General features: G+C 44.9%; 1 protein-coding gene across 1 annotated transcript in view; it reads left to right on the forward strand.

The window, feature by feature from the left end:
• LOC147734659 (V-type proton ATPase 116 kDa subunit a 4-like) overlaps window positions 1–15,789 on the forward strand; it is a 222,762-nt gene that overhangs the window by 85,251 nt on the left and 121,722 nt on the right. The window contains exons 10-12 of the mRNA XM_086952957.1: window positions 4,497–4,647; window positions 6,636–6,775; window positions 8,175–8,332. Coding sequence (XP_086809083.1) covers window positions 4,497–4,647; window positions 6,636–6,775; window positions 8,175–8,332 — 449 coding nt within the window. The remainder of the gene's footprint in view (window positions 1–4,496; window positions 4,648–6,635; window positions 6,776–8,174; window positions 8,333–15,789) is intronic.

Below are 15,789 nucleotides of genomic sequence, written 5' to 3' on the forward strand. Positions count from 1 at the left end.
GTTGTAAGTCATATTTACAAGAAACGCTTCTCAATAGTGTTCCAAAAGACTGCAAAAACAGCCCAACAGACTGATGTATGTCCAAGAAGCAAAAATACACTCAATTCACTAGGTCTGGATAGCAGAACACCAAACAAAATCATTCTGCATATCTTCATTCATAAAACTGCGCAGAACAAAGGATCCTTGTTTTGTATTATGTCATATTTTAATTCCCTGGGGATACAAAATCACCAAGGAAGAAATATGTTTTTAAATCTAACCTATTTAGATATTCCCTTTAGGGGAAGCCGGCTAATTTACTTCACATCATACTATGGTACCTTCCAAAAAAGCAACACATTTTTCCATGTGAGCTTAAAAAAACAGGCATGCCAAAAATACTGTGGAATACGCAAGTATTATAATCAAAGTAATGCTTAAGGTACTTTTCGTACGTGCACCGTTCCTAAAGACCAAATGGAGAAAATTCTCCTCATTACCTGTCTACACAAATTGCAATTCGCATATCCAAACCTATACAAACCAAAAGTTGGCCAACACAAATTCCAAAGTTCCAAAGCTACATTTCCAAATTTGCTAAGATCAGGCATCTTATAGCTCACTAATCTAGCTTCAAACTTCAAGGAGTTATCTCTACCAATAGACTCGCAAATATACGAGACCCTCGGTTTTTGAAAATTGCAATCTTCAAATAAAACTAAGGACCAAACAAACTAAGCAAAGAACCACAGAACCAAAGAACACAGGACTGGGAGCGACCCACTTATACTTAACTCTTACTTTTACTAATCAAAACGTTATCCAAATTCTAACTGTCAAGTTCTACATGACCTAACGGTCTTTTTATAATACTCACGCCAAAAAGGTTCTCAGTCAGGAGTGACATCATGTGGAGGATCAAAATCAGGAAGATCAGAAATATACTGGGCTGCAGAAACAAAGAATCTCCAGAATCCCTGTGCACAGAGTACCTTCTTAGTAGAATCCTGTTCTGTCCTCCTCAGTAGATTTTAGTCTCCTGACAAGATCACTCCCACAGAAAGTCACTTCTCTGATGAGCCCCGCGTTGGCTGCGCCATTTGAGGAAATGGAAAATCTTCATTCTCAGGGGTCTTCCTAATATCAATAAAGAACTTGGCACAGAAGCTGAAATATGAAAAGACATCTTTATTAAATTTAATAAATGAGGCCACGTCACACAGAAACCGTAGTAACTGAATGAGGTAGTCTGAGGAATACAGAGAACAGAGGCCTTATATATGTTTTAGAGTTACAAAACTCAGCATAAAAGAAAGGGGGCAGTCCTAGCTTTTGAAAGCATGCAAAAAACCCAACATTCCTTCTTACACAAGCTGGACAAACCCATAATAAAACACCACAACCCATATCGTAAACAGGTCATAAAAAGAAGGCACAGAATCAGATGAGAGGTAGGATAAGGGGCGTGTATGTGTATACCAAACTTTACAATCTCCTGTGCTCTGATCCTTAATCTTGATCAGCTACTGGGCAAGAAACTGGTCTAACAAGGTCAGCTTCAGGCAACAGGGTCAGTTCACTCAGGTCATCCAGCAGTCAGCTAAAGTCATCAGCCTATGTGAGGGCAACTACAAAATGGCTGCCATGCACAAAATGGAACCCATGGTTCAGAACGAAATCTTCAAACACACAGTGAATCCATCGGTGTAACATGATGAAAATACTCATACTTGCTGAACTCACTGTTTACGGTTCGCTGTTACCAAAATCGTAACAGAACCACGACCTTTATGACCCAGGTTCAGAATTCACGGAACCTCAGCTGCAGGCAATGTTTATGTTAACACCAGGGAAATCAACAGTAAAAACTGTCCACCAGACCATAAAGCAGGCCCTCATAGAGTCAAAAGCAAACTAACCTCCACACTGACCTGTCAGACCGACAGGGCCGGACTGGGAACCAAAACTGGCCCTGGCAAAGAGCTTGTTCGGCCCCCCTGGGAGCGGCAAAGCCGCTGCAAAATCGGCCCTGTAACAAAAACAGCCCCCGGGGGCCCAAAATCGGCCCACACCCTAGCGGCCCACCGTGGAAACGCCCGGTGCCCGCTATGGCCAGTCCGGCCCTGCAGACCGGGTAGAAGAGCCAAATACTGCTAGATGAAGCCGTGGAAAGCGCACCTTGATGAAGGTTTGACTACAGGGGCTTTCCCTTTATTCCTACTCCCATTAAGTACGTAGGGTGAAGGCTGTGGGGTACAAAGGACCCCCAGGTAGTGGAGAGTGACAAAGGTCACCCCACCTATTGGTTTCTCACCATATTGTTGCTACGAGTGGAGCCCTTTATAAATATAAAGATATGTCCTGATGCATGCCATGTACCACTGTATGACACTAGACAGAAACATGTCGACCGAATTCTACACAGCAAGGGGTTAATAACTTTCCCAATACCGCCGTTCACTTGTTTTTAGATACCATACAGTTACCTAGTTTATTAAAATTCAGTGAGGCAACTGTAATGGTTTTTAAATTTCACTCACTCACTTTGGGCCCCCACTTGGTTTAGAAGTGGATCCCTGTCATTAGGTGTATGTCTGCCCTCTATCAAACCAAGTTTTTAGAGGGCGAGGACGGCCGATGATGAAGCATGACACCAGGTGGTGTGTGAGGCCAGTCCTAAACTTTTGGTGAGATGCCTACACTCACATATACATAACAACCCTGAGCACCATTTAGGTCATTATATTGGGAGTGGCCTCATTTGTGTATAACAGCCCATCGGGCACCGCCTGATTGCCCTGAGGGACAGCCTGACCCAAGGCGGACATATCATGATGCTAAGGAGGGATGGGATATGATGTCATATTATGTGCTATCATGTTATGGATGGTATGGTGTACTGTGGGGTGTTTTATTATGGTACTTCTGTATACTCGTGTGCGGTGGATAGTGTAATATTTTATGTCAATATCTGTTATTTTTAATGTGCTGTGTTATATTTTTAGATGGGATGGTACATATAGTTATGGCACATCACTTATGCTGTAGTGTGTTGTGAAAACGTATGGCATGGAATGCTGTGGGGCAGAATGCTGTCCCGTAGAATGTAATATATTGTTATGTTGTAGTGTGGTATGTTATGCTATGGTGTAGCGTACAGTGCTGTGGGTTCTGCTTCGCTGTGGTTTGGGTGGTATGTTAAGGTATGTTTTGCTGTAGAATTGCTTAGTAGGTTAGGATGTGCAATGTTACACTATGCAATGTGATGAAATGAGAATTGTTTCCATCTATGGATCCCATGAGAGACATTTGGAAGAAGGCCTGTGACACCACAGCCAGTGGTGATTCCCACAGCCTGTGGTGATGCCCAAAGCCTGTGATGATGCCCAAATCATGTGACGATGCATGTTTTACAAGGACAGTGAGTGCCACCCTAGTTTCTCCTTCTCGCTTATAAGCAAGCGCAGAAGATGGCTATTCAGAGAGGGAGTTAGAGATGGAAGTTCAAGAGCAGCAGAGAGAGGGGCCTACAACCACAGTTTCAAAATGGCTGATCCATGGCCAGATGTGTACTTCACAAAACTCTGTAAAGCCTGCAGCTCCGGAAAAGAGGAAGCATCTTTTGCAAGTTCCTGCCCAACAGAGTTTATTTTCCCTCAGTTATCATAAGGCTACCATGAGGCTACCAAGAGCCTACCTGAGATTCAAATCTGCCAGTTCATTTGGCTACTTCAGCACGTGGTGTTGGCTGGACCACTCCCTTCCATGGGCTCTCTGGGAACTATGAAGTCTCATTTTAGGTTCTTTACGGGACACAGCATACAATGTGAGGCGCGTCTTTATCTTTCCTTAAGATTACGTTTGAGCCCTCTCAAGCATTATAATAACCACACTTCTCAGGATTTCCGGGTGATTCCACATTTTTGACGCAAAGGAAGGGAGGCTGGGCATTCTAAGTACTGACTCCTACTTTGTGGAATTCCCTGCCAGTAGCAGAATACTCAGCTGCTCCTTTAGTATTAAAAATGCAAAAATCTAGTTCATTATCAGGATATGATAAAAACACTAATGAGGGCCTGCTAGACAAACGCAGAATTTACTGGATGGAAGTCATTGATCCACACACTGTCTTCTAAGGGTCAATTACTGCAAGAAACAAAGGGGATTGCCACATTAAGCAAAGTGAGTTTTTAGAGATCAAATGTCAGACCTATGATATTAGATGACGTAAAAGTGACTAAATAATGTGTTCACGAAGCGAAGAAAAACAAATATAATAGAGACATTGACTTTTCTAACAGGATGAATGGCAACCAGTTTTAGCGCAAGAATAGGCTTGGAATCTGGGGTCACAGTGAGCGCCTGGAGTGATGGCGAGTGCTTTGGACTTAAATTAGAGTTTGTGTCTTCATCGAAACAGATGACTGTAATTGATTTATTGTTTTTGTTATCTAAGTTAGTTGAAGTTTCTCTTCAACCCACCACCACTCACCAATATGGCTGTTATTCCACAGGAGCGCGTTGGTTCACATATTAACCCTATCATGACAGAGGTGCATACCAAGATGGCTCCCCCCACCTTCAACCGCACCAACAAATTTACATCAGGATTCCAAAACATTGTTGACGCCTATGGGATTGGCACTTACAGAGAGATGAATCCAAGTAAGGACTTGTTTTATTGGCTAATGTTTGGTCCACAACAGGTGAGTTGTGGTATGTTAAATATTAAGCTGACAAGTGAGTAGGATACACAATCATTTAAAGAATTTGAAGAAAGAGAAATTGCCTTAGGAAGGATTTTCAGACACAAATCAATTGATATTTTTAACCTGATACATATAGAAGTAAATAATAGTCTCTCATTATCACCTGCCTATTCTCGCTTCTCTCCATGTCTTCTGACTTCTCTGTCTGTCTCTATCTCTCTCACATGCACACACTCTTTCGGGAATACCTTGCACTGTCTTTCCTCAGTCTTCAACGCCCACTCCCTCACCCGATTCCTTCTCATTTCATTGTTTCGTCCCTCACGTCTAATCTTTTTCTGCCCTAATCAACACATCGCCCTTCCTCACTGTTTCCTCCATACCCCCGCACTGATTAATTCAGCTGTTATCTCACTTCTCTTTGCCCTCCTCTTGACCAACCCTACTCACCTCATTGTGCCTCCATATTACTTCTCTGAGACCCTTTCAACACTGGACCCTGCTTTGAAGGTCTTTCTAAGCTTTTTAGATGGTCTTTCACTGCTCCAGTATCTGTCCTTTATTAACCTATATTCTCTCTGTCCCTTCAACTAAACTTCCACAAATATGTATTGTTTAATGCATCTGATGTCTCTTTTCTCCACTAATATCATGTATGCACACTCCTTGCTCTTTTATCTTCTTTTGAACAAAGTCCTGCACTGTACACTGCTAGCCGTTTTCATCTCCTCTTCTTCCATCCAGTTTTGCTATTACTGCCCTACGTGTCCATGATGTTTTACTTTCTCCTGCTTTGGCCATAGGCACTGTCCAGTGGGCGCTACCTTTATCAGTAGCAAAATCTCACAAATATTTATTTGACATTGTTTTTAAGTACTACCTTGAACTTTGAGATGGAGCAGTTTCTAAATATCGATGCAAATGTGACACTTCGGCCCAATTCACAAAAAAGTATAGTTGGCCCCTAAAAGCACTTTTCCTACTTTTTGGAGTTCACAAACATTCGTAGGATTATGCCTGGAAGGCTGCGCCAGGTTCAAGTTTCCGAACATAATCCTGTGAAGTTCATATCATCAGTCCAAGGGGACCTGATCTCACTGTTCTCTATAGTGGAGAAGTCAGTAGAGGGGGAAGGGGACACACTGTGCAAATGCACTTTTAATACACCTCTATGATTCTCCACACTGAAAATCTTTTTCTCCAGGAAGAGAGCCCTTCCTTACAACACCCGGTGGTGATCCTTTCCCCGTTCCTCACTGGAGTGGGGTTTATGCCAGCCCAATACATTTCTGACCCTTTTCAGAGTGCAAAGGGATGGATCAGTGTTTGGGAATGCCGCAAACATACAATTCTGCGGATGTTCCTAAACACCCAAAGCAAAACATGCCTAGAAACACCCACTTTCCACCCCGAGTGGGATTTACTGTTGAGGATCCTTAAATGGGTTTATGCTTACCATAAATCGCTTTGTGAAATCCTGGCCGGCCCAGAAAAAGTCACTTTGGCTGTAAAAGTAGGGTTACAGTCAAACCTACCTTTGCAACTAGGGTCAAAAGCAATACATGAGGGACCACTACTGGGGTGGGAAATGCCACTGAGCTGCATGCACCCACTATTATTAAGAACAATTTGACTTGTCAAGTATCTTGGTGGCTATCTTTTTTCTGTGTGCTCCATCTCCCACTTCCAAGAGATATCTTCCATTCTGTTTGCCACCAGCATCGCCAGGTTTTTGGGGTATATTTTATGTGATATGATATGTGAGTTACAGGTGTGCCAATGAAAGTGTTTAATCAACTGATAGCCCAAAGTAATGCAATATTTCCATAAGCACTACAATAAAGATGTAGACTTCTTAACAGATTAATAGCATTCTTTCCAAATCCCCCTCTCCTTTTAACCTCTTTCCCATCCCTGTGTGCTCTTCCTCTCTTTGCTACTCAGCTCCCTACACCATTATCACCTTCCCCTTCCTGTTTGCGGTGATGTTTGGTGACTGCGGTCATGGAGCCGTCATGCTGGGATTCGCGCTATGGATGATCATGAATGAGGAGAGCCTGTTGAAGCAGAAGGGAAACAACGAGGTGAGTTCCCGTAGGTCCAGGCCTTCCAATGGGGGAGCATAGGTGGTGACTGCGTAATCTGTCATGATCTATGCCTACATTTATAGCGTTCCAGAGCTACAGAGATGTAGTCAGTTCTAATTAAGCAGATGTTTGAGCGTACAGAAGAGTGTTGTTCATTATCATGAATTAGAGAAGTGCAGGTGTATGTCATAAATTATTGTAGTATAGATGTAGGTGAAATGTCTTCATAAATTATCATGGCTAAGATCAGCACAGTAGATAGTCATGGGCTACTATAGATTATGGAAGTGCATTTGTTGTTCTTACAAGTAAATGATGTGTTGGTGCGACAGTTGATCGAAGTGTGGGATTAGCAAGAGAGTTGCTGGTCTTGAGTTACGATAGATCGGGCCACAGTGAGTTTAGGGAATCAATAGATTGGTCACATGCAGTGATTCGTACCACATTGATTTTGTTTAGGGAAGTTCAGTATTTTACATACTGTGGAATAGGCAGGTGCAGAATTTGGTAACAGGTTGGTGCAGAACCACGTTTTGTGTTTCTGTTGAGGAAGCACATGATGATCTTGTTGTACTCTGTCACAGGCAGTTTCATACATTGGTTGAGTTAGGATGGCTTCAGCAGGTACAGTAGTTGTAATTAGTTGGTAAATAGTAGAGAAGTGCCAGCGAGAAGCAAGGGGACCACATTTAGTAATGGATCTTTGCTTTTGATTAATGTGGCATAGGACACATTGTTCTCAGTTAATTGATAGGTTAGTCAGATGGAGTAGTTGTTGCTGCATCACAAGGGACTAGCAAAGCAAATGTTTTGTTCATGACTTATGTTAGATGAGGCAGGCACAGAAGTGTTTAATATATCACTACATTAGATAAGATGTTCTTCCATCACTGTTAGATAGGTGGGTGCACAAGTAAATCTACGATTATGACGGGTTGGGCAAATCCGGTAGCACTACTTTTATCACTGTTGAATAGTTAAGTGCACAAGTTACTCTTGGGTTATACTGAATTATGCAGGTCCAGTTGTTGTTCTTTCATCACTGTCGGATAGGTGGGTTCAGGAAGGTGCAGGAGGTCTCATGAACGGACATAGGATAGAGTGGTGCTAAGATGAGCTAGAAAACGTCAGTTATGTGGAAGTTAGTATTAAATTGCTGTAGAATAGTAAATGCTGAAGCTAACATGCATGAATGTAATTCAAAAGTGTTTTTTAGCTATTAATGTACATATTAGATCTTCAGTACTTTGTACTTAAATCCCTTGTGTTAGTGAGTGGTTATAGCTGACTCTAAATTACTGTGTGCATTCCAAGATATAGTGGTTGTGGATTAGGTAAAGCAGAGAACGTTATCTCCTTGATACCTCATCCATGCTTAACACTGTTTCTCTTGCAGATCTGGAACACGTTCTTTGGTGGACGCTACTTGATCCTTATGATGTCCATATTCTCCATCTACACTGGTTTTATCTACAATGACGCGTTTTCAAAAGCAATCAACATCTTTGGCTCATCCTGGAGCGTTCGTGGAATGTTTCACAATGGCACATGGAAGTAAGTGGCTGAGAGCTCACAATGCATTGCATTGCTTTCCTTGGGCTGATTTCCTTATTTCACTCTTTGAAAGCTCTCATTGATGATCGAGTCTCCCACCTACTGTCTAATGCTCATCAGGAATCTTAGAGCCAAGATGGTCCATGTGGACTTATTGAAATGCTGATCAGGAGCTGGACGGCCATAAAGTTGCAATTTCTATTCTGCTGAAGCAAGCAAAATTGGAGTTCTTCTATATTGGTCATCACTAACCTTAAGGTCAAAAGAGACCACGGGCACATTCACATCCACATCCACATCCACAAATAATACTTGCCCACACTTCAGTGCAGGGTCACGCAGGAAGTATACGGAAGCACATGACAGGTAAGAATATGCACAAACTTGTGTGGAGGGATGGAATCAATCATAAGTCACCCAAACACCCCAATACTGTCACAAAAACTCATAGATGTTGGAGACACATGGCAAATTGGGTTACTAGTTGATAGGGCTAAAACCATACTCAAGCAGCAACCACAATCCTTGTCATGGTGAAGTCACAAGCAAAACTCAAATTCACCTGTGCTCAACTCTCTGGTAGCTTGGCACAGAGCAGTCAGGCTTAACTGAGAGGCAATCTGTAAAGCAGTAATTTAAACAGTAAGAAAGTGAAACACAGTGCAAGAAAAATTCCACACAATTTAGGAAAAATAAAGTAACATTTGATAAATCATTTAAGACAATAACAACAAAATCCACTCAGTAGATATGCAATTTTAAAGATTGAAGTGAAAATAGTGCCTATACGCACAAAGTGCCAACTGTGGTTATCTGGTCACTCCAGACCAGGGAAGCCATACGCTCAGGCCAATAGCGATGGACCATGGGCCAGCTACAGGGAAAAAGTTAGGCCAGCTCAACAAGAGTACCTTAAATCCTGGTTGCGGAGCATTGTGAGATCCCGCATCGGGGATGCATTGCGCGACAAGACGATGCAAGGTCCTGGTGTAGAGATACGTTGCAAAGAGTCAGTTCCGGGAAGCAGCAAGACTGCGGTGTGAGGACCTGCAGCAACATCAAAGATGCTGTTGTCTGAGGGGCAATGGGATATGAGGTCCTGTGTCGAAGATGCATTGTGCAGCAGCAGTTCGGAGAAGACTGTGGGTTGCGATGCGAAGTCCTGCGTTGGTGATTCATCATGCAGCAGTTCCGATGTGGAGTTTTGGGAGGTAATGCATTGCACTGTGTCAGTTCTGCTAGGACCACAGCTGGACTGGCATAGACCCTTCAGGCCCACTTCCAAGGGTCCAGCAGGGCAAGGTTTAGGGCGGTGCGACTAGTGAGGCTCCACTAGGTGGTGACCTGGTGAGGGGGTGCTGACCACAGGGAGGGGTGCTGTGTTTAGCAATAAAGTACGATTTAAAAACACCTGTGGCAGAGTTCCTTGTGCGTCCAGTTTTCAGGTAGCAATAAAAATGTCACGATAACTCTTGTGATTGAGGTTTCTGCTAGAGAGAGAGATCCGAGCTTTGTCGAGAGACAGTTTTTACTCACCATAAAGAAGCACAGAGGGTTAATATACCTTCTGCAAAGAACGCATACCATGCAGGTCGCAGATCTGTATTTTATGTGGATACCTCAGTGGATTACTTCTTTTGTCACAGAGTTTCTCTTGTTACCGCAGTTCATAAGACACAACCCTAATATAGAACAGTGCCTGTTATAAATTATAATCAAAGAGCTGCATTCAAACTGCATAAAATAGGTTAGAATGTTATCTCCCCCCCCCCCCCCCCAGTCTTTCATTATCTATTTCTAATGTTGTTAAAAAAGGATTCATTTCGGTACATATATATATTGTTAAAGCCTGTCTTTACCAGTATTTTTGAACAAATTAAATGTATGTGAGAGCTGGGAGATTCCAGGTACTGGTTTCAAGGTTCATGGAGTCTGTTCTATCCCTGAGGCACTGATCAGGTGGCCAGCCAACTATTCCTTGGTGTCACTCTGGAGGTCCTGGGGTCATGGTGCATGTCGAGTCCTTCTCACTCAGGCAGGATGGTAGCTCATCAGGGCAGCAGAGTGGCTGTCCTTCTGGCAGCAAAGCAGCACATCAGTCCTTTGTCTGCGTCTTCCACAGGTGCAGATGTGTACTGAATAATTTGGTCTGAGGGTCCATTATTTATACCTGGTGCCCACTTTAAAGTAAGAGAAGGTTCTGGAAGTTTCCACACCTCTTGAGGTGTCAGGTAACTGTCTAGGATCAATCCACAAAGGCCAACTGAAAGCTATGCCTAGTCATGTGACCCAGGGTCAGGCGGCTGGCACCAAATGGTTAGGACAAGAAAAAGCCAACTTTCTAAAAGTAGCATTTTCAGAATTGTGACTATGAATTATGACTTTGCCATTAATGAGGCCTTTTAACTATAATCTTTAGACAAAAAACTTGAGCTGTGTACCTGCTCCCAATTGAAAGTTATCACTGAATAAATGTAATAAGGTAATCCCAATGTTATCCTAAGTGAGTGGTAGGCCTTGCAGTAGTGAAAAATGAATGTAAGAGTTTTTCACTACCAGGACATGCAAAACTTAAAAATACATGTCCAACATTTTAAATAGAATAGAATAGAATAGAAGAGTATTTCTATAGCGCCTAACTACCCGGAGGCCTCGTAGTGCTTATGGAAAAGAAACGCAGAATCGCGTCAATCCGCAGAGCTAGGGAAGCATTCCAAACAGGTGTGTTTTTAAGAGCTTGCGAAAGGTCAGCAGATTGTTGTTCCCCCGCATAACTTGGGGAAGGGAGTTCCATAACGTAGCAGCAGTAAATGAAAAGGAGCGTCCTCCCCATCTCACCTTCCTTATTTTCTTAATGGTGGCCAGATGTAAGGAACTGGAGCATAAAGTCCTATGTGGAAGATAAGGTGTTAATAGTGGGTGTAAAATGGGTTGATCGGTCTTCCAAATGGCTTTGTGTGCCAAGCACATAGCCTTGAATTGTATCCTGGCAGCAATTGGTAGCCAGTGTAGCTGTTGGAGTGCTGGCCTTGCTGATTGCCGATGTGGAACCTGCAGGAGCATCCGTGCTGCACAGTTCTGAACTACTTGTAATTTATTTATTGTTGCCTGGGGGCTCCTAAGTACCGAATATTTCCATAGTCCAGGCGGGACAATATAAGAGCTTGGACCATTATCCTTCTTGCCTCGAAAGGAAGAAGGGGAATCATTTTTCGGAGCATTCTCATCAATCCATAACAGATTGATGAGAGCCCGGTGGCCTGATACACAAAGTTGAGGGAGCTGTCGAGCCATATGCCAAGGCTTTTTATTTGTGGCTTTGGAGATGGTGCAGGACCTAGGCAGGACGGCCACATTGGGACGAAGACAGTGGGTGATGGATTCCCCAGCAGCATAATCTCTGTTTTGTCCCCATTAAGGCGAAGGTAGGAGCGCTCCATCCATCTAGCCACGCTTCAAGGCAAGGAGCCAGGGCGCTGGATGAACCCTTGTTGTGGTGAAGTGATACCACTAACTGGGTATCGTCTGCATAAATGACGATCCTAATGCCAAATGGGTTGATAATCTCCGCCAACGGCCTCATATAGACATTAAAGAGCGCCGGGCTTAAGGCAGAGCCCTGTGGAACCCCACATCCCAGAGGTAGTCTGGAGGAAACCACATCTCCCTCAAAGACCTGGAAGTAGTGGCCGCTGAGGAAGGATGGGAACCATGCCAGTGCAGCGCTTGTCACTCCGACACTCTTGAGTCGGTCGGTCAAGATGGTATGATTGACCGTGTCCAACGCTGCACTGAGGTCTAAAAGAATGATGGCAGCCTCTCCCCCCTCATCCACCAGCTTCCTTGCCTCCTCTGTTACCATCAACAGAGAGGTCTCCGTCCCATGTTGAGGACGGAAGCCGGTTTGTGTGGCATCCAGAAGGTTGTTGGATTCTAGATGATTGACCATGATATTATTGATGTGTTTTTCCAACAATTTGCTCAACCAGGGCAGAAGCGAGATTGGGTGGTAGTTGGATAGGTTTAATTGATCCAGACTAGGCTTCTTCAAAAGGGCCCTGACCATCGCACACTTCCAATGAGAGGGAACTATACTAGTTGTAATTGAGAAGTTCAGCACCTCAGGGATCGTTGCATGGATGGATTCAAGGGCCGCCACGAGATGTTGAGGCGGAGCAGAGTCCAACGGGGAGCCTGAGGACACCTTATAAAAGAACACCGCTAGATTGTTACAGCGTGTCAAAGCCCCTTTTCTCGATGGAGGTATTTGAGGAGGGGTAATTAATGATTTCGCTATCCGAAAGATCTCTTTAGGAGAGTTAGCGGCAGTGCTGATTTTAATTTTATAAAAATGGGCTTGTTTTTCCCCCAGGTCCAATGATTAAGCCATCAACCCCATCACTGGGCATAGCCGGACACTAATGCTACCCTAGCATTTTTCTTGGCTGCACTCCTGGGATCTCCATATGGTTTTCTGTGTGTGCACAGCTGGTCTATACACTATTGCTGTGGGATAAGGCCCTGTTCCGTCTTTATACTCCCCACCAGTCGAAAGAACTGAGCCAGCATGGTGTTTGTATATCGGCAAGTTACATAATGAGAACCTAGGTGGCATATGAGGATAAAAAAAAAAAAGAAGAAAAAAACAAATGGGCTTGTGAGATTTTGATACACTGCACCATGCACTCTGATATGTTCAGGCCTACCCTAGGGGTGATTTATATGTATTAAAAATAAAGCATTGCGCCTGGCAAAGGTTTATCTTGCAAGGTAGAAATGGCAGGTTAAAACTGCACACACAGGCTGCAATGACAGGCCTGCAACAAGGTTTACAGGGCTACTTGAGTGGGTGGCACAATCAGTTCTGCAGGCCCCCTAGTAGCATTTAATTTGAAGATACTGTACACATGGGGTAATATTTTACCAGGCACTTACAAGTAAATTAAAAGTACCAATTGGGTATAAGCCAACTCTACTATGTGTAGAGGAGGGAGCACAAGTACTTCAGCACTGGTTCGCAGTGGTAAAGTACACAGAGTACTAAGGAAAACAAAAACGAGATCAGCAATAATCGGAAGGGTGAATGCTAAAGGTTTGGGGGAAGACCACTCTAAGGCTGATAGGCCTTATGCTCATACACCCGTACACAGCAAAGAAGGAAGGATGTTAAGATGCAGAACATTCACATGCAATTCCATTCCTGTCCCCTCAGGCACATTCAGGAAAAGCACAGAAGGGAGCACACATAAACCAATAGCTTATCACAATGTTAGGCAGACTCCCCTCATGTGAACTTGCAGATAAAATTATGCACAACTAAGACATATACGTAGCTGTATGTTGTAGAGGGAGATGATGTATTTTTATTCAAAACATTATCATGGTTTCTACATACTTATTTATCTGATACTGCTGCCCAACACTGACCTTACCAATAGGTCGGTGTTGTTTTAGGCATATATTCATTGTTGTGTATTAAGTCTGGATCCAGCAGGGCACGTGCCGAGCAGGCGGCAAAGATGGCCGCTCGCGAGTGAAGCTCTGGTGCACAGCCGGCCGTAAGAACAAGTTGCCCCGCAATGCGCTCTCATTCAGCGCTAAAATTCCTGGGACCGTGTGCCTGAAGCTGAGTGACATGCGACGAGCCTGGTGCTGAGTTCCTGCGCTCAACTGATGCGGAGAATCATCGAGCCCAAGGCAGTGTGGGTTGGGCCGGCTCTGGCGTGTCGGACGTTCCTGGGTGCGGTATGTGTCTCCCTCCCGCTGGAGAGCTCCATAAGGCTGAGACTCGGCGAGTCTGGTGAGTTGGACCTGCGATTTCTGCATTGCTCCGCCTCCCCTGCTATCCCAGTCTGCTGCGGTGGCGGGACTTGCCATTTCGGCCCTGCCACTCTGCTGCTGTGACCCCGTGAGGGGACAGGGCCCTCCGGTCTCGGCCGAGGGGGGTTGAACGCTGGCCTGGCGCTGTAGTGGCCATGGAGGGAGTGGGTGTGAGCGCGGCGGCCGCCATAGGCATGGCGACGGCCTCATCTGCCTGCAATTAACCCTGTGGGCGCCGGGAGGCACGAAGTGACTGGCAATGGTACATCGATGCTAGACCCCTCACAACACACGTTTGCTGCAACTTTGACTGGGATGACTAATGGAGAAGTGTGGCACTGTGTAGCCTCCCTTTAAATGTCTGTGATTTCACCATAAGAGCTTCACATGCACTGAGACTCCCTCTCTCCGCTGGTACAACTGCACTGTCACCGAGGCCTGGAGCCATTTCCTGTTGATTGAACGGTGGACCTGCGCTTGCATCCTATTCCCTCACACTGTTTGGGTAACTGTTGCCTGCACTCACAGGCGTTCTCACCACTGACTTTGGGCTTCTCAGCACTGACTGGATCCGCTCCCCTCTTTTGTTTCTCTGCTTCCTGTTCGGGGCATGGGGCGCAAGGACCCCAAACAGCGAACCCTGCCACTCGAGCCAGTAAGCGACAACATGGCGTCACGCAGTGCAGGCATGGCTGAGAGGGATCCTGCCACTGCGCCTCCTGAGGCCCCGGAGGCCTCTGTCGCTGCATTGCTGCAAGAAATGAAGGTGGGATTTAAGGCGTTTGATTCCCGTTTCGATTCCCTAGATCAAACAATCGCATCCTTGGGTGCCAAAGTGCAGGGTCAAGACAGACGCCTAGACGTCGCAGAGGCTCGCGTCTCCAACATGGAGGATGGGACAGCACAGTCACTGAAGCGCTTGGAAAGGGCAGAACGTTTACTCAAGGAACTGGCTATAAAAAATGAGAATTTGCAGGAGGCGCGTGGACGTCGCAACAACGTCCGCATTATGGTGGTACTGGAGACAATGTCAACTTTCAGAATGGACCTTTTTGTAAAGAAGCCATTTACAGATTTGTTTGGGAGTGAGGCATTTACACCTGGCTTTGTTGTTGAGCGGGCCCACAGGTCTTTAGGTCCTAGGCCAAATCCTGGCCTCACTTCTAGACCCATCATAACACGCTGCTGAATTTTAGTGACCAGGACACAACACTCCGCCTGGCATGAGAACGTGTCACGATTGAATAGCAGGAATCCAAACTGTCATTCTACCCAGACTTTACTCCAATGGTTCTAGGGGCCTGATGCAAATTCTTGGGGGTAAAGGCTACGTTGCGGAATCTTGGACTCAAATACGGCATGCTATACCCCGCGAGACTGAAGGTGGATTGGGAGGCAGATCGCAAATATTTGATTCCCCTGCAGAGGCCCAGGAATTTTGCCGCACGCACAAGACACAAGCCTCGCAGAACACGGCGGGAGGTGCGCTTGCTTCCCCACTTCACAGTGGATCGGATGCCAGTGCGGAACTATTTTCGATCTCTGGCGTTGAATGAGAGCACTACCCGTCACCATATGTGGTTTGCATTGTTTCATTGGGAAATTTGTTGTTCGATTTGTTATTTTTCATTGTTGCG

This window comes from Lissotriton vulgaris, chromosome 1_2 (assembly GCF_964263255.1).
Source record: "Lissotriton vulgaris chromosome 1_2, aLisVul1.2, whole genome shotgun sequence".
Lineage (NCBI taxonomy): Eukaryota > Metazoa > Chordata > Amphibia > Caudata > Salamandridae > Lissotriton > Lissotriton vulgaris.